At 40.6% G+C, this 19,578-nt stretch overlaps 1 protein-coding gene across 3 annotated transcripts in view; it reads left to right on the forward strand.

The window, feature by feature from the left end:
- Positions 1–18,429, forward strand: part of LHX9 (LIM homeobox 9) — a 36,775-nt gene extending 18,346 nt beyond the window's left edge. For 2 of the 3 annotated variants that reach the window (XM_063117367.1, XM_063117375.1), the window contains 2 exons: positions 9,338–9,540; positions 11,928–12,185. In XM_063117367.1, the coding sequence (XP_062973437.1) occupies positions 9,338–9,540; positions 11,928–12,185 (461 nt within the window). Of the gene's footprint in view, positions 1–9,337; positions 9,541–11,927; positions 12,186–18,372 lie in introns of those variants that run through there. The other variant, XM_063117384.1, reaches the window with a different exon arrangement.
- Positions 18,430–19,578: the final 1,149 nt, after the last annotated feature.

Consider the following 19,578-nt stretch of genomic DNA (forward strand, 5'->3'; position numbering starts at 1 on the left):
AAAGTGGCTTAAACTGATGAAGATGGTATAAGGGATGTGGAAAGCAAATCAACAAAACTCTGTTAATATGAGATTCTAGTCGTTTTGAAATTTGTGATTAAGAAACACATACTTATTTAATAAGCTCAGACTACTGTTATCTATGGAATTATAGAAATCATTCAGACTTTTCTTTTTAAAGCAATGCCATGTGTTGATACAATGAGAAAATATATCCTGAGTGGGGGGGAGTGTGTGTGTGTGCGCACACACAAATGAGATGGCAGGATGATACCATCCTTGTGCAATCTGATCCCAAATATGTTTACTCGGAAGAAAATTTCACTGATTTTCCTAGTGGGTATATTTAGGACTGCAGCCTCAGTTTATTGTGGTTAAGGATTTATTTATTTATTACATTTATATACCGCCCCATAGCCGAAGCTGTTTAAAAAAGTGTACAAAATTTAAAAAACATCAGAAACATAAAAACAACAGTGTAAAAACAACAGTATCCATTTAAAAACAACAGTTCTGGGGACTGTTAGAAAACAAACTTAGCGTTGTTCAATGCTGTTAAATGCCTGGGAGAAGAGAAAAGTCTTGACCTGGCGCCTGAAAGATAACTATGTTGGCGCCAGGCGAGCCTCATCAGGGAGATCATTCCACAGTCGGGGGCCACCACCGAAAAGGCGCTCTCCCTTGTTGCCATCCTCCAAGCTTCCCTCTGAGTAGGCACTAGGAGGAGGAACTTAGATGTTGAGCGCAGTGTACAGGTAGGTTCATGTCGGGAGAGGCGTTCCATCAGGTATTGTGGTCCCAAGCCATGAAAAATCCATTGCATGGAAGTGATTTCAAATTGCCCGTCTGGTGCCAATCTCAGTTGTGCAGGGGAAGGGTTAAAGTCTATGAAATGGTAACTGACTCTAGTGCAGAGAAGGTTGCCAACTTTTCACCCAGCCCCTCTAGCTCTGACATTAACAGTTCCATCATATAGCAAATGACAATGTTTACCTCAGTGCCATACAGGTGCTGATTTTTGCTGACCAAACTGCTGCTAAGGCACAAGAGCAGGGCAAGTGATTTTTTTCCCAGAGAGTTGACAATTATAATAGCTGGATTGAGATTTATAGTGGCATAAAGAACATCACCCAGTTTTCTTGGCCACCCAAAGTCCATGTGCTCAAGTAAGTTTAACCCTGTATTGGACTGTGGTCTTCCCCTATAGTCAGGTTTTACTGGACGCTTGTGAGGTAAGTGTGATATCTGATACAGCAAGGACTAGTATGGTGGTGGTAGTGCTGGTGGGGACACGCTAAGCTTAAATCTTAGGCCTCTGGCATATTGTTATATTCTGTGTATTGTATGTACTTTGAGATGATTAGCAACAAGATATTGCCCAAGGCTGAGAAACATCACAAAAGCAAATACCTATAAGAATTGCTCAAAAGTCCATGTAATTTCTTTTCCTGTGTTACACAGGCATTGTTTCAGAAGTCTGTCTTTAATTGTATGTGTGGTAATTTTGTAGGTGGAACCTGAGAAGGTCATGAAAGTGTCAGTAAAATGTGGCAGGGTGCTAAAACAATCCAGAAATAATTGTGGGGTGGTGGTGGTGATGGAGAGAAGGCTGATAGCTAACTGGTAGAGCTGAAGCTTGGTTGCAGATGATCCTAGGTTGAATCCAAGGTATCTCCATTAGAAGGATTGGATAGGAGGTGATGGGACCTTGCCTGAGACTTTGGTGCAAAGGCGGGCAGATTTCCAGCAGTTTGGACTTCAACTCCCAGAAGCCCCTGCTAACATGGCCAAAGGTCAGGAATGCTAGAAGTTGAAGTCCCAAACATCTGGAGTTCTACTTTTTGTCCAGCCCTGCCCTAGAGAGTTGCTGTCAATGTAGACAAAACTGAGCTTGATGGGCCATCCAACGTTCCTAGTCCTTCTGCAAGGCAGCAAAATATGGCAACATATTGTCAGCGTTGGACCAATAGCCTCCTTTTCCTTTGAAGAGCCCACAGAAATGAAATTTCCTTTTGTTGCCTTCAGGGAACATTGAGGTTGTTTCCTGTTCTTTAAGCCCTGAGGAGTCCCATGAAAAGGTGGTGCATGATCAATGGGCTGTTGGCTATTCATGATATAGGCCTTCAAGTAAGCAAAGTGCACGTTAGTCAATTCCTATGTCGTTGATGCAATCATTCTGTGGGCTAAGCTATTTTTGTTTAATGTTTTATAGATGGGGATATAGATGAGGCTGAGGGATGAGGACTTGCTTACTCTAGAGGAGTGCCAGAAATCTCCCGTTCTTAGAGCCCCACACACTGCAGGACAAATGGGCAGTGGACTGCCACATGTGGCTGGTGGAGCTGTGTTCCTTTTTGTGGGCCACATGCTGTGTAGGCCTGCACTTCAACTTCCATGGACTGGATTTGAACCAGGGGTGTCAGAAGCAAAACCGGACAGCCTTCATTGGACTTTCAGTGTAGTGGGGAATTAGGCAGCTGTAGCTTCTCTTGCCCAGTTCCTCTTTGGCCTTGTCATCTGCCCCATTCACTAGCCTGCAGTAATTGTATATGCCACCCAGCAAACAGGAGGACAAGGTGGATGATGGGGCTGGCAAAGGGATGGGCAGAAGCTGTAGACATGCCCTAAATCATAGTCCTTGCATGCTGGAAATCTGGGCATAAACCATGGTCAGTTATAATATCTCTAGGTGGTCTTGGTGTGTGTGTGTGTGTAATGCTGTAGAATGCCTTCCACACCCTGCCCTCCAGAAATCATTAGCATGCTGCCTGGGGATGATAGGAGCTGTAGTCCAACACATCTGGAGAGCACTAGCTTGGGGAAGGCTGTTTTATAGCATTATAGGCCCCAACTCACACACTAGTCTGCAGCATTAGATTGACTACATAACGTGCAATATGTTGTCTCCAGATAATAGTTCAGTTTCTTCCAAAAGCATAGGTATGCTGGGGGAAAATGTTACTGCTTCCTTTAATTAGAGTACTTTGTCTCACTGTTGCCGCTAGTGGAAATATAACTGACTATTCCTTAACCTATTAGGAGTGTTCACATGTTGCTATCACAGCTGCTGCCGCCCGGGAGAGGACAAAGCCACTCTCACCTTAACTGAATTCCAGGCTGCCATTGCTGGGTGGTGGTGGATTTGTCTATCTACCTCCTTTCTCCCTAAGAACTCCTACATCCTTGTTGCCAATGCTCTGTGGAGGAATTTACCTTCCTTCCACAAAAAGCAATGTGTACATACTGGCATTGGAGTAAGGCCGCACTGTCTAGTTTTTAGAGCTGCGTGCAAATGGCCTCACAAAATTCTCTGCTATATTTGTAGCCAGAGAAATAAGGGCAGGGGGGGATTTCCTCAAATTTCTCTGGGGTGGAGGAGGAATTCTCTCACCAGTTTCTCTCAGATAGGGTTCACCATTAGTAGGGGTTATAGCGCAGTTTCTTTCTTTTTTCCTGATGGTTTTTAGTTTCTCCCTCCCTCCCCCCCCCCCGATGCCGCTGCGAGTGGTTGTTAATAGCGACTGTGCTGGTGATCTGGCCTCCATTTTGCATCTTCCACAATGTTGTTCTGGGGCATTTTGTGCGGGGAAGAGGAAAGTGGCCCACCACTACCACCAAATTTAGAGAAAATTCTGCAAAGTGGCCATTTATTTCTGGGGGTGGGGGAGTAATAATAATAAAAAAAAGAAAAATCAGAACTTTTTTTAGAAAAGTATCTTCTGAGAAATTTTGCCTTCTTGTTCTTCAGGGTTCGGCACCTTCTCCAGGGTCTTCCAAAACTTATATTTCTGAGGGCTCATTGTGGATATATCTTGTCTCTAATGCAAATGCTTATAATATCTGCTTCCCTTAAAGCCCTGTAGCTAGGGTGATCATATGAAAAGGACAGGGCTCCTGTATCTTTAACAGTTGTATTGAAAAGGGAATTTTAGCAGTTATCATTTGTATATATGGAGTACCTGGTGAAATTTCCTCTTCATCACAACATTTAAAGCTGCAGGTGCCCTGCCCTCTTTTAAATCTGGTCACTCTAGTATAGCTCCTGCACTTTAACTGGTGTGATGAAGAGGGAATTTCACCAGGTTCCCCATATATACCAATGACACCTGCTGAAATCCCCTTTTCTATGCAACTGTTAAAGATACAGGAGCCCTGTCCTCTTTTTCATATGGTCACCCTACTGTAGCAGATGTGAGGGGGGCAGTGTTTTGTCCAGTTCTAGTGAAGAGGTGGAGCTGGTGCTGTGCCAAAATATCTCCTCTAATTTCCTGAAAGTTTTCTTTCCTCGTAAAAGAGGCTTCTGTTTTTCTGCCTCATTGTTGGGGTATTTTATAATTTATTTTGAATTTCCTTTGGTGGTGTTTTGAGTTTACCTAACCATTGCAAGGTGGTTGAGGGAGCCGTGTATTCTCCCCACCCCCTTTCTATTGCACATCTCTCATTGCTCCACAGTCTCCCAGGCTGCCTGGGCTTCCTTATCTGAAAAAGCTCTATGGGTGGAATTACCTCATGATGGCTTCCCCTGGGCTTTAATTGAAGCACAGGGAGCCAATTTGGTTACAGGCTACTGGAGAGATAATTGTACAGTGAAAAACAGGACACATGCATACACTCCTCGGCCACCTCATAAGTAAGGTAAGCACAAGATCTCTGAACCCATGAGAATTTCTTTGAAATTTTCTTCTCCTTTGTTTTTTAAGCATTTCTTTTCTATCCAATAATGAATGAGAACACTTGAAAAAATGTAATTTTAAAATATATATATTTCTGCAAACCTTGGGATTTCCCCAAGTCTGCTGATGCCTTCTTCTTGGGTGTATATAGTATGATCTGGGCTACATAGGGATCCACATTTCAGAGAACGAGTTTGCTATTCGTTTATAGCAGGAGTGGGCAACTTTGGGAGGTCCCAAAAGTCATTAATCACCAAAATAATGATATTGATAATGATGATTTAAAAATGGCATCCAGAGTACCTGAGGAGAACCAAAAGGGTCAAACACAACTTCTTTGCGAGGTAATATTGGCCCGTTTGGTTCAGAGAGTGAAAAAAGAGTCAAAATGGGCACTGCATATGCCATTTATTTATTTACAATTTTGGGGTGCAGTGGGGGGGGGTTACACCAGGGGCTGCATGAGGCCTTTGAACTTTATATCGCCCACAGGGCCAGATCTACACTAAACAAGATATAACACGTTGAAAATGTCTGAAAAGTATATGGAGTGTGAAAACATCTGAAAAGTATATGGAGTGTGTCCTGGGCCCCAACAGTTGTCACAACTGTTATAAACCGTTTTAAAGCAGTCGTGTAGATCCTGCCCATATAGAATTGACAGCATACTTATACTGGTATTCAACCATATGGTTCTCAGATTGGCTTACAACACACACCTCAGATTAAAACAATATTGTATTTAAAATAATCAACACATAAAACAGCTGCATTGAAAACAATATATTTTAAAATAAACTTGTATATGAAACTGTAGAGGGACACACTAAAGTTGTATACCTGGGGGTATGGAATGGGCAGACAGGTAGTGGAGACGGGTGGGGTTACATGGCATTATCAAGCACATTGGAACCATATGATCAAACTGGGTGGGACAATAGCACCCCATTAGTTCAGAACAACTGAATGGTTATACTTGCAATGTAAGTTCCTCCTCCCCTTGGCGGTAGTGCTGTGGGATGAACCCTAGGAATATAAGAATTTGTCGAAATGTAGCCTGGATTCTCAGAAATGTCTCCATGAATGAATGGTGTCAATACTGGAGAAAAGAACCAATGTGGAAGCACCCAAACATAGCCTCATTTTTCCCTATATGTAAAACAGGGAGAATGAATATTCACAGCAAAACATCCATTAACTAGTATAATGATTATTCCTGAGAATCACTATTCTGGTTTGCTTTCTCTTTGTGGGACACCTTCTGGCCATCATGTGGAAAGATGCATCAAAAGACCCCTTTCCCAATTCTTGAACCTGATTCTACCCACTTGGCTCCCCTTCTTCTTCTTCTTCTTCTTCTTCTTCTTCTTCTTCTTCTTCTTCTTCTTCTTCTTCTTCTTCCGCACAGCTGAAGAGGCAATCAGTTCCAAGTTTAAATTCAGACACTGAAAAATGGCTTGCTTCATCCTGTTGTGAAAACTTTGCAGAAACCTCTTGCTCTTCTTCATTTTCTTTAATTATTTTTATTATAGTCCCAGGATCTACTTGAAATGCATGAGGAGCCAGATTAAGAGAACCACTGAACTAGCATTTGTTGAGCTGCCTTTCACAGCGCAGTTGGGAAAACAGCATTTAAAGGCTGTCGTCTTTTTTCTTTTTGGAAGGAGAGGGCAAATGCAGATGTGAGAAGCTTTGCCTCTTTTTTAATATATAAACTGTAAAATCTCTGTCTCCATGGACTGATGTAATGTGCAGAGTATAATGTATGCTTTTCCATCATTTTCTCAGGGGTGGGGAATGGCTACGTTTTGCGAATAAATCCAGCCAACTGTTGGGAAGTATTCCAAGGTGTCTTTGCGTGTGGAAATCAAATGATACACACACACACTCACACATGCTCTAAATATGGACTAATTAAATTCCTTTAGAACTGATCATTTCAATTAAATTTAATTTCCATTGTTTGCTTTGTGACATAAGGAGGATCATAAGAGTTTCTCTCCCTTTTCCCACATGATTGAGCAGACTTTGTTAAACAGATTCTGAAAAGTGATTTTTTTTTTATGCTTAATAGTGAAATCAAACCTACATTTACCCGCAGTCCTAAATGTATTGATGGCATTGAGTCCTGTTGATTTCTACAGGGATCCTTTCCACATAATAGGATCAGGGTGTTAGAAGACTTGTTATTTCTCTAGGTAACTGTTTGGCTCATTTTTAGCTGTGCAAGTACAGCTGCAGTGTCAGTGTTAGTTAAAACCATGAGGCAACTGTCTGCATTATATTGCTTTTCCTGAAGACCTAATCCTATTGAGGATAGTCCTTAAAGTTCTTTGATGCAGTGGCTTGCTTTGTATAGAATGAAAATCCTCTGCGGGTTCCAATCCAATGCCTCTAAAGCGGGGGTGGGCCTCCAGAATTTTGACCTACAACTCCCAGAATCCCTCACCATTGGATATGCTGGCTAGGGCTGGTGGGAGTTGTAGGCCAAAACATTTGGAGAGCCCACAGGTTGTTCACACCTATTCCTAAGGCTGGTTTACACACACAACCATGGCATATACAGCCTGCACTTGGTGAAGCACAGATGTATCCCTCTGGCAGATGCCTGCTCCCTGCCACATACTAACATGTGACACGAGGTCCACTTATATACCCACTGGTCCACCCTTTCCCCAGCAGGGATTGTCTATGTTTGGGAGGCCTACATGCATACAAGCCTCTGTCTGAGTCACATGACATGCATTAACATGCCCATCCTTGGTTAACTAGCAGCTCTGCAATTCTCCAGATGAGAGTTCACAAGTGAGGGAAACGATTAATTGTAACTCTGTTGCCATGGCAATGGAGCTACAACTCCACCTACAGAGAGTCTCATGACAGGCTAGGGAACTCTCGTGATATCATGATGGTTGCAACACACACAAACACACGCCATATAATGTATAGTGAGAGGATGAGAAGGAGACTGTGCAGTTTTTGCTCCATTGCGAAAAGACAAGGCTATGCAAGAGCTGGGAGTTTTTAACTCTTTCCCTCCGTTTCTGAGGCTAAGGTAAGATGAATCCAGGAGAGCTAAAGGAGCTCACCATTGGACTGTTTAAACCTCGGTGAGGTGCATGCTGGGTGCCATTTTGAATATGCCATCCCTGATCAGGGGAGTTGCCCAGCCATCTTGTGTTATTTGAGAATGAAATAACACTCAGTTTGTAGTAGGGCCGTGTGAAGGTTGTTTAACCCTCCAATATCCCATGTGGCCATATATAAGCCTCCCAGCTGCAGCCAGAGTAGTCCTGGGGCACTATAATGTTAATAATTCTTTGTCAACAAGGAGAATTTGGGTGGGCAGGGGGAGTAGGCTGGGGATTTTAAGAAGATAGTGTCACTGCTAATCTTTATTCCCGAGCCAAGGCTGTACTGTACATGGCCAAGGCAGGAACATGAGTCTGGCACTCCCTAATGTGGGGACACCAGGTGGGTAGCAGTTGCAGGAGAAAGGTGGCAGGTGAAGGGGAGAATAGTAATTCTCTTTCTCCTCCCTTTCTTGCTGCTTCTCTGCTTTAAGCCTCTCCCTCCTAAGGGCACTGGGGCTCCTAAAGTTGACTGCCTACTGTATACCTTTGTCCATAGTTGGCTGATTTCAGGGAGTGGAGTTTCAAAAAATATGGTGAACAAGATTTTTAACAAATTCCTTTGGAACACTCAGCAAAGCTCTCCCTTACTCTCCAGGGAAGAGGCTTGTCTTAAAAAATAGCGCAAAAGGAGTGAAACCTGGCAGCCTTGCTCTCTAAATACCGTCTCCCTTAGCAGATGTGGAACCAGGGGACATAATACATGATTTAAACAGGAAACAGCCATTGTGACCCCTTTTGCACTTAAGCTTAAACATCACTCCACTTCTCATCCACCCAGCTATTTAGTTGCTGAATGAAATAGTAAACGGAGTGGAAACGTTCTGGACTGGACTACTTCAGATTCAGATGGAGTGTATGTGCCTCTCATATTTTTTAATGCTTCCGCATGTAAAAAGCTCCCTGCATTTAGTAAAATAATGCATCAGGAGGAGGGCTCTCCCCCCGTCTGATGTATGAGTATATCACGTTCAGGAAGGGGGAGGGTTCTTTATGAAGGGGCATTCAAAAATGCAGACCCTCCATCTGCTGTCTAAAGTGGTTCAGTCCAGGATTCTACCACCTTATTCTGCCTAATGTGTTGAGAGGCTTTTAAGTGATTCTAATAAATCTTTACAGGGAGTAGTAACACTGTTGGATCTAGGCAACATTACTCACCACAGTATTACACATGTTGACCCACAAAGGTAGGGAATATATTAGTCTTGTTCTCTCTTCCTAAGGAAAGAGTATTTATTTATTTATTTATTTATTTATTTCATTTACATTCCACTTTTTCTCCAAGGAGCCCAAGGCGGTGTACATAATCCTCCTCTTATTTTTCCTCCCAGCAACCTCGTGAAGTGGTAGGTTAAGCTGAGAGTCAGTGATTGTCCCAAAGTCACCCAGTGAGCTTCATGGCCGAGTGGGGATTAGAACCTGGGTCTCCCGAGTTCCAGTCCAACACTAACCACGACACCACTGGCTTATCTGATATTTTCATGTAGCATCTCCAGCCAACCCTTTGGTGATTCTTTGTTGCTTTCTGAACAGGTTGTAATGAGAATGAGGCAGACCATCTGGACAGAGACCAGCAGCCTTATCCCCCATCTCAGAAGACCAAGCGCATGCGCACTTCTTTCAAACACCACCAGCTCCGTACCATGAAGTCCTACTTTGCCATTAATCACAACCCAGATGCCAAGGACCTCAAGCAGCTTGCCCAGAAGACAGGCCTAACTAAGAGAGTTCTGCAGGTAAGAGGCCTCCTTTACAAATCCTCCCCATCCCCTCTTCCCACTTAAAACTAGCATGTCCCTTCCTTCAAGGTCCTCCATCTCCCTTGTGACAGTTTAATAGAGTTGTCGTCTTCCATAGATATACAGAGGGTTAAGGAGTAATTTATATGTTCAGATCCAAATGCACCAAGGGAATGTTCCAGTGGAGCGTGATGCCACACTCCAGAGGCTACAGCTCCCAGGACCAAGGGAGCATCCAACCCTCATAGGAGCATTCTTCTGCTCTGATCAGAGTGGGAAATCTGTAAACCTCCATGTAGCGTCCTTTTAAATTAAAATAGCAACGAGTAGGCTTAATTTAAGGCAAATGAACTATATTCCTTGGGCACCTAGTCAAGTCATCAGGTGCAACCTTTTGTTTTCCCCTGTAGTGTGAAATATGGGTTTTGAATATTGTAAATTTCTGTTCCCGAGTATCCCATTTCAATCAGCCAAAAGTAACCTCAAGGAGCCTCTATATTAAACTGAACTGAGGGCTACTATATGTGATCAGCAACCGAATGTGACACATCTGTTGCTGGACTATGCTCCATTAGAATACAGGTGGGGATAGACTGTCTCAGTGTTCCCACACACCAAACCTTTATCTGCACATACAAACTTAGCTTGTGAAGGAGAAAGGTCTACCCCGGTCTTTTCCCAGACATGCTAGTTTTCATGATGCAGCAAGGATTTTTGTTCTTGCTTTTTCGTTTTACACAGGGAATATTCACGTATTTGATTCCCCTCACCTGAATTCTGAAGTTATGCTAATCAGCTCTGGGATGTGCTAAATCTCAGATCTGACCATTGAGTAATACTATGTTTTAAAAAATAAAGATATGAAGTCACTTCATGGTGACTTCTCCCTATTTTTCTTTTAATGACTCTGGTCTCAGATACCACAGTGAATCACACCTTAAATTACCCATATTTTCTTGTATGCCAGCCAACAAAAGTTAACAAAATAGGTTTAAGTGAATTACGTGAGCAACGTGTAAAGGGATCCCATCAAAGCTATAACTAGCCCAGTGTTGAAATAGAATACACACACACCATATAAGAAAAGTATAACATTTATTGGATTATGTCCTTCCTCCTACATTTACTCTCTATGTTTTAAATGGTCATGTAAGAACCAAACTAAACATTTTTGTTATCATGCATTGGATGAATTTTTTTGTACTCCAGTGTAAACATATGCCGCTCCAATTTGAATTGGGACCATGGCACTCCAAGAGGGATGGTGGTTAAGCACCTGTTTTCATCCCGAAATCCTCCTCCTCCCCTGATGGGTGGGTTAAAAAAAGAAAAAAAAAATATGTTTACTCTGGAGTAAATAAACCAATCATGTATAGCTGAACTATGTGTGTTTATAAGAATGTTTAATTTGACCCTGAGTTTATTATCCCAAGCACAAATCACCTACATTTGATTTGTTACCTACACTTTACCAAGATGTTGTGCCAAAGATGAAAGAAAATCAAAAGCAAGTTGCTTGTCCATCAAATCAATTATTTGCTAGAATGGAAACAGAACTTCTCAAGTCTGTTTTTAGCAGTATTTCACCATATTTCACCATATTTCACCATATGCTGGAATAATGCCTAGGTCAGCACCTATAGATTTGGGCCTGGCATGCGAACAGTGAAATCATGTGAAAATCAAAAGAAAACGATTCAAATGATGGTGCAGATCAGTGATTTTCATGTTGTGTTATGGGATACCCTGAGGTTCCGTAGAGGTTTATCAGAGGAGATCAGTAATAGCAAACAAGGCTTCATGAAATGCTACTTCCCTCCCACTATCAATATACTTCTACAATGTGCAGCTATAGGATTGTGTTGGGTGGGTTTGATTGAGGGTGCATTATCACAGTGTTTTAATTACAGGGGGACAGAAGAGGCCTAGCCCTCTTATCTGTAGTTTTAGAAGGGTATGATTGGCTAAAATTTGGCAGTGAATGGGTGGGGCTTGTGGATTTAATTAAGGGCTCTTTTACATTCCCCTGCTTAATTCCAGCACTGTACTCTTAGTTCAGACAAGGCAGCAAAGAGGCCCAGAAGGCCTAGCTAATGCTCTGTGTGAATTGATTGTGCCTAGGAACTCCTACAACTTGCAGGGGTGCCGGTAGGAGGCCTGTGAGTGTTCCTTGTTAGTGTCAAATGAGTCCCCAAATGGTAGAAAGTCTGAAATCCGCTAGTTTGGATTCTCTCTCTCTCCCACCCCCCGTTGGAAAATATCACAAATAAACCAACAGCCCTTACAAATGCTTTAAAACAGAAACCGCAAGAGAGAGAGAGAAAATAATCAGTCAAAAACAAAGACAAACATTGGTAAAGAAATGAATTGGGATTGGTTTGCAGGTTTGGTTCCAAAACGCAAGAGCCAAATTCAGAAGGAATCTTTTGCGGCAGGAGAATGGGGGTGTTGATAAAGCTGATGGCACGTCGCTTCCGGCCCCGCCCTCAGCAGACAGCGGCGCTCTCACTCCACCCGGCACTGCGACCACTTTAACAGACCTGACCAATCCCACTATCACTGTAGTGTCATCAGTGACCTCTAACTTGGACAGCCACGATTCCGGGAGCCCCTCACAAACTACCTTAACAAACCTTTTCTAACATTTGACTTAAACAAAATATTCTTACTCTTTGCTTTTTCTTCTTCTTGTTCCTCTTCTTCTTTCTCCATTATATTATTATTATTATAATTATTATAATTATTATTAATATTATTATTTGCAAGATTTTTTTTTTTTTAAAAAAACAAACCCACAAAATATTTTGGAAAAACCAGCTTGGTGTGTAGCATCCGCAACCACTTGGCAAATGAGTTTGCAGTGACAGAATTCTATGATGAAGCTACGTACTTTTATCTATAAATCGTCTTCAGATTCTTTTTTTAATTGCTGCCTAATTAAAGGGAAGGTTTCGAATCATTCTGTTAAGTGCCTCTTAAAATTGTATGTTCCTTATTTCCAGAATTTGCAGTGGGGTGGGTGGGAAGAATGGTTACCATGGAAATCAGAGAGCTGTGTTACAGATAAACCCACCATCTTGAAGCACATATCCTTGTAAGCGAGTACCATTGAGCAGGGCTGGCCAAGGCATTTTAGTGCCTGAGGCAGAAAATCCAAATGTTGCCACACTGGCAATAATAAATACTTAGCATCCCAAGAACTGCTGCTTGCATCCCTCTGCAACGTAGCAGGGTTCTCTTTGCCATTGAATTCAATGGAGTATGGTTTGATGTATATTAGAGTTGCTGCCTTAAAACCTGCCTCTGAATTCTACTGTTTTCATTCATGGAAGTGCATTCAGGTAACTCCTGTGATGAAAACGGCCATGACCAGGAGTATAATAAATCTATCCGCATGCAAGCCAGAGTGATGTGTGTGATTGTTGAGTTGTGTCCATCTTTTTTCTTCTTCTTTAGTCCATGGTGGTTCCCTGCTTTTGGAAGTCATTCGCCACTCACAAAATCTATCAGGTTTACATTCTTGCTGGAATGGTGATTCGGACTGGCATGCCGAATTAGTAACTGCCTCTTTTGGCAACAAGCTGTGTGACTGATGTGCCATTCACAGGGAGCTACCAAAGGCTAAAGAAAAAAGTAGCCGCCATGCAGCCAGATATTGGGCCTGTTCTGACAACACGCTAAGCCATGGTTAGGCCACTAACCCTTTTTGTAGCAAATGGTTAGTGAGCATGTGTAAACCATGATTATGTAGCCACCATGTTTAGGAATGGTTCACACAACATGCTAAGCCATAATGTTTAGCTCAAAATGCTTCACCGCCGTGGCTTAGCGTATTGTCTGAACAGGGTCATTATGTGAAATTGGAGTGTATAAAATTTAGCATAGTCTTCAAGCTGACTAAAGAACAAAATTGCTGCAGCGAGAGCACTTTCACCCCAAAGGCATTCCTTTACTACTTGGAAGAATGAATTAATCAAACATATGGCATAGATACATAGTTGTCTTTATCTACCCTCAGACATGGAATACCAAGAGTCCTGAAAGTGGAATTCTAACTCACATATAGATTAGCCTTCACCAATCTTGTGCCCATCAGGTGTTTTGGATTACAACTCTCAATATTCCTGACCATTGGCCAAACTAGCTGGGACTGATGGAAGTTGAAGTCCAAAACATCTAGAGGTCACTATGTTGGAGAAAGGTGATATATATTATTTGTGGGTAATCTCTATATTAATGTCATGATTTCAGATATGCCCTCCCTCTGGCCTAGAGCAGCTATCTTCTGCAGCCAGATCCCGAGTCAGGTTTCTTTTTTGAGGATAACATGCTATGGCCATTTTAATCAATACCTTTATTTCACTGCTGAAAGGCTATATAAGAATGACTTGAGCTTCAGACTCATAATCTTCACTTCATTCTCAAGACATTTTAATTAATTTTTTGCTTTTATTTTCTATGCAAAAAAGAAGAGAAAAGAAAAAATAGTAAGAGTTTTGGTCATGTAAAATTGTTGCTGGAGTGGAGGTTTGCACACTTATGATGAGGCCTAATGTAGGTGGGGTCAGGGAACAGATGGAGGGTGTATGCTCTGGATATGGTGGACTCGAAATCCAGGAAATCAGCACATCAGTAGTTTGCATATCAGCAGACTTCTGTGTGAAGCCCTGTTGACTTCAGCAGATCGATGGTTGCTCCAGACTAGTTGTCAGCCTGGAGGCCATCTTCTATCTTCCAAGGAGCATTATTTAGCCTTGATAGCCTTACCAAATTTGAATCAAGATCCAGTAGAAAGTTTGCTTACAGTTTCTCGCTGAAGGAGAAGGCAATTTGTGTGTTTGTGTGTGTGTGTGTGAGCGAGAGAGAGAGAGAGAGAGAGAGAGAGAGAGACAGACAGACACTGTATGCTTCAATTATATCTGTATTGGGATTTCTAAAATCCCATCTATGCCCAAGTGCTCATGCTTCATAAATATGAAGTACCTATTGTTAAACAGTACTAACTATCTCAGAGCCTGACTTCTTTTGAACGTGTCACTTTGTGTCACGACTGGCCTGCAGACTACTCTCTGGGAAATAGAGCAGCCTCAGAGAAAATGGGCTCATCTACACCAGCAGGATATTACAGTATGGAAGCGGTATATAAAAGGCAGGAGCCACACTATGGCTTTATAGCAGTATTAAAGTGCACTGACAACTGTTGGGGCCCATTGACACATACCATATACCGCTTCCATACCACTATATCCTGCTTGGTGTGGCTCCTGCCTTTTATATACCGCTTTCATACTGCAATATCCTGCTAGGTGTAGATGAGCCCTGAAAGTTGGCCATCCCTGCTCCAGCACATCCATTTTAGATCCAACAGATTGGTCCTAGGCATTTTTACTTGAGACTAATCCCCATTCAACTGAGTGGGACTTACTTCTGAGTAAAGAAGTATAGGATTTATCCTTCACTGATTTTCAGTGGAATGCATAACAAAGAATGGGTATGATCCAGATAAAACCGAGCATTTAAGTCCCATTGATTTCAGTGGGAGAGAATTAAATGGGTACCCACCTCTCTTCCATGGAAATAAAAAGGTCTTCAAAGTGTTTAATTTTGGCTGGCTCACTCCTAATGTACTTAGAATCCAGGTGCCAGTGAACAGGATTTGCGTAGTCTGAACAGTTTTTGAGGACAATATTGCTTTGCACCAGGCCCCCGTGTTATTAAAATGGCTACGGTCCATTACATGTCTGCTCTGGATTAATTCCATTGGAATGAATGGATCAAGAGGCCTGGGGATTGCAGATAAATGAAAACTTTTGTTTTGGGGACTGCCTCCTCCCCCCGCTCCCCAAATTAACAGCACAATCCAGCATGTGTTAAATGTTTTTAAGAGGGACTGGCTGGAGCATGTCCGGGGGTGGGGGGGGGGAAGAAGGATTATTTTACAAAATCACAAACACAATTTTGGCTTCAAAAGATGAATGTCCAATATTAAGGTAACTTTTGGAATTTTAAATAGTTTTCAGAAGGAGATGGAAATAAGCAAAATATAATTTCTTAAGGTGTTTAAAAGCTGATTCTAGTTCTTTTATTCATTGCTATACTTCTGGCTCACTCCCCCCTCCCACCCCTGAATTATGATGTCAGCCATTTTAATGTGTTAACTTTAAAAGGCACAATCCAGAAAATGTAAATTGCAGCTAAGGTACAGTCTAATGCTTATCTGTAAACCGGCCTATATTAACTCAGTGGGGCTTACTCCCTAGTAAACATACATCAGACTAGCTTGTAAGTTCCATTAAAATCAATGGACTTCAGCTGGATGTGACTTTCCATTCCGTTGTTTTCAATGGAATGAGAATTATGAAAAACATTTGCTGAATGGTGCTGTTTACTTCATATGTGTGTGTGTCTGTGTGTATTTATAATAAACACACCAACATGTACACAGGCAGATGTGCTGGTCACAATCGACACATAGTTAAGCAGGCTGAAGCTCATTCAGATGAAAGCACTTAAGGCAGCAATCTAATGCAGCCTTACCTGTGAGTATGTCCCACTGAACTTTTTAGGGCTTCCTTCTGAGTTGACATGTATAGGATTGCACTGTAAGTGCATTTATCTCTGTTTGATTGTGCCCTCTAGAAGCTTTTTCTTTTTTTAAATATAACTTTTATAAAAGAGAACATGTATTAAAAAAACAAAATCTTACAAAACTGGGAATTCAAACATGGAAATCTTTGAAGTTGCCAAACTCAGATGCCTTGTGGGATGCATTGCTGATTGGAAATACCTTTCCTAGTTTACATTTGCAGGTGTTTGATTTTTTTATATATATTATTTAAGCTAAAAGTCTGAATGGTCTGGGCAGTGGTGAATGTTCATTTGTATCCTTTATTCTGGTAAAACTCTAATTAGACACGGGAGATTTTCCAAAAACAAACAAAAAATCTGTGAAGATCTTGGTTTGGGTGGATTGTTAAGAATAACTTTTGCACAAAATATTTTGCATATTAGGCCCTCCCTCTCATTTCCCTTCAACCACATCTCTCTCTTTTTATTTTAAATTTTATTTTTGGTATTCAAAAGTAATTTGGGGGGGTCTCTACTAATGTGTGGATACATACTGACAGTTCACTGCCCACATTAAAGTGCATTATTGTAACTTTTGCTCAGGGTTTTTAGAAAATTAGCACAGAAAAGTAGCTTATTTTTTAAAAAAAAAACAATGGAAGAGATGTTAACACTGTAACAGAGAAAAACGTGTCTTTGTCGTTATATATTTAGCAAGTGTGGTCATCATCTTCTAGAATGCTTAAGGCTGCTGACCTGAAACACATTTAGCCGGAAGTAAGTTCGATTGACATGAGTGGAATTTATTTCCAAGTTGATACATTTAGGATTGAGGTGCCAACCTTGGACTTTTCCTGTTTCTATTACCTTATGGGCATTTACCACTAACCAGACCAAACAACCTTGGAAAGGCTGAGATCTTTATTAATTCACTTTTACAGGTACAAAAATATTGATACTTATAAAAATTTTGTTCTTTGACAGAACAACTATATGGTACTATAGATCTACTTTATTAAGTAGACTAATTATAACTCAGTTCTACAATGTGCCTTATGCTATAACTTGGGAGTAAGCTTGTGGAAAAAAATCAGGATATATATGTGTTGTTTGTTAAATTAACTGTTTTAAGCCCTTTTGACACCTCACTAGTTTTGTACTGTTTTACCTCTTATTTCTGAAACTCTTTTTATGGTGTATCCTGGTAGAGGGGACAAACATGTCATAGAAAGCAGTTGTGCACTCTTTCAGATATAGTTGATAAATTCAATAATCTTATATATTGAGCTTCGTGTTTATAGTACAGTTAAGTGGTCTAGCAAACTTGTCCATGTTTCTTTGTTTTATTGAGAAATGCATTGTATAGAAACTATTTCCCCTAAATATTTATGGACCAAACAATTGTGATATATCCTATTAAATTTGTGTGAATAAACCATTTTGAATTGAAGGAGTTTTATTTACCATCCATTTTTCTTTTTTAACAAAATTGGAGTCTTATCTGTGGCAGTGTGTTGCGTTGCTTTTACTCGTGTGTGTGTGTGTGTGTGTGTGTGATGGAGGACACATTAATGGGAGTCTTGTCGCAATTATAAAATAGGATTTATTTGTAGTTTTTGCTTCCTAGTACATATACATGATGCAATTTAAGATTTCTATTTTTAAAAGGTGAAAAGTAATGCCCCACTGATTTGATATTACGACCCTGTTTTAGGTTGCAGTGCTCTAATCCAATGAACCTTAGTTGCGCTTAAGACCATGCTGCAGGAATTGGACATGTTAGTTGTGACTAACCTAAGTCAAGTCCGATTGAAAACAAGTGCGACTAACTTTAGGTGGATTGGAGCCAATTACCTGGAAGTTTATGTTTCATTGAAAATCGGTGGTACCTACTTCCAAGTCATATGGAGCACAATTCAACTTGTTAGTCAAAACTAAGTACCATTGGAAATCAATGGGTTTTAAGTTAGTAATGACCCAGTTCCATTGCATTTAGTGGAATGTAGTCACAATTAACTCTTAATGGATTGTGCCCTTTTGTGTTTAGGGTCAGAGTGATAGGTTTCTTTTAAAAGCAATAACCAACCCCAAACCCCAGACAATTTAGGAACGGAAGGAATTGCATGAAAAATATAATAAATAATTATGGTGAAATGCATCACAATTTAGTTGCTAGGTATATTGAACACAATCTAAAAGTACAGACCCCTAAAAGCCAGGTTGCTCTGTAGTTTAATAAATTGTCACTATGATTTCTTTCAGGGAGAACAAATCTTGGGGCATTACAGCCAAACATCCCGACGTTTGAAAATTCCCTAAAGTATAAAAAGAAGGGGAAAGTTTGATCGGAAATCCACTGCAGTGAAGACAAAGACAATATTAGGTTATGATAAACCATACATTTAAAATTTATTGAGCCAAAAATAATTTTTAAAAAATAGACTCAATGTCATTTCCTGAATGTTAACACAACATATGTTATTTGACGGTGTCTAACTAAAAACCTGAAGGCTGTGTATGACATCAGAGCAACCTGGCAGTACTACCCAGTCCAATTTGAGAAGATTCTTCCTTTTTTATTATTTTATTTAAATTCACATTTGTCAAGCAAAAATATCTGTAAAATAAGATCCAAAAATCGAATTCCTTCATCCCGCTTGCCAATTGTGTATTAGTCATATATGTTCAATGGCATTTTTGTAAATTCAGAGAAGAAAATTCTCACTCATTTGAGATAGGGATCAAGATTAGTATTATTTGTTTCTGACTTAAAAAAAATTTAAAGCAATCTGCATGCACTTTTTCATCTGTCACCTAGAGTGTACTTTTTCTGTATGATGCATTTCGCTTTGATGTTTCTTGTATAGTAGTTTCATTAATAAACATTTTACTTGATGCAAACCTAGTTAACACAGGCATAACTGTTGAAATTAATTTAATTTTTTAAAAGAAAATGATGCTACGAATGCATTTCTCCTCCCCCGCCAATGTTTTATAGAGCAAATGAAAAGAAAGAGGCTGTTTCACAGTGTAAAATTACTTCCTACTTGGTATACTTTCTGCTTCTCATTTTCTTCTCTTCTCATCTCCCTCTGCCCTGCACAACTGACATAGATAATGATTCTCAATAAAAAAAAATATGGGCATGATTTAGCCAATTTTCATTTTACATCTCTCTCATTAAAATTGATGGAACTTCAGAATCATTAATTTGGCTGGTGCAATCCTATCCCCTAAATTTAGGAGACAGTGACATTATTTTTAGGAGCCGGTGAGGAGGAAAAACACATACCTCCTCTTGATTGTTTTAGGTGCCAATGGCTACTTTTTTCTTTCTTTTTTTTGCACTCCTGCTAAAATATTTTATCCATCATTTTAGGAAGGCTTAAACAGTACAGTTTGTAATACCATTAGTGGTGTTAGCTTAATGATCCCTAATAAGTTTACATGTTCACTATGCAATGAGGA

This window comes from Elgaria multicarinata, chromosome 1 (genome assembly GCF_023053635.1).
Source record: "Elgaria multicarinata webbii isolate HBS135686 ecotype San Diego chromosome 1, rElgMul1.1.pri, whole genome shotgun sequence".
Classification (NCBI taxonomy): Eukaryota; Metazoa; Chordata; class Lepidosauria; order Squamata; family Anguidae; genus Elgaria; species Elgaria multicarinata.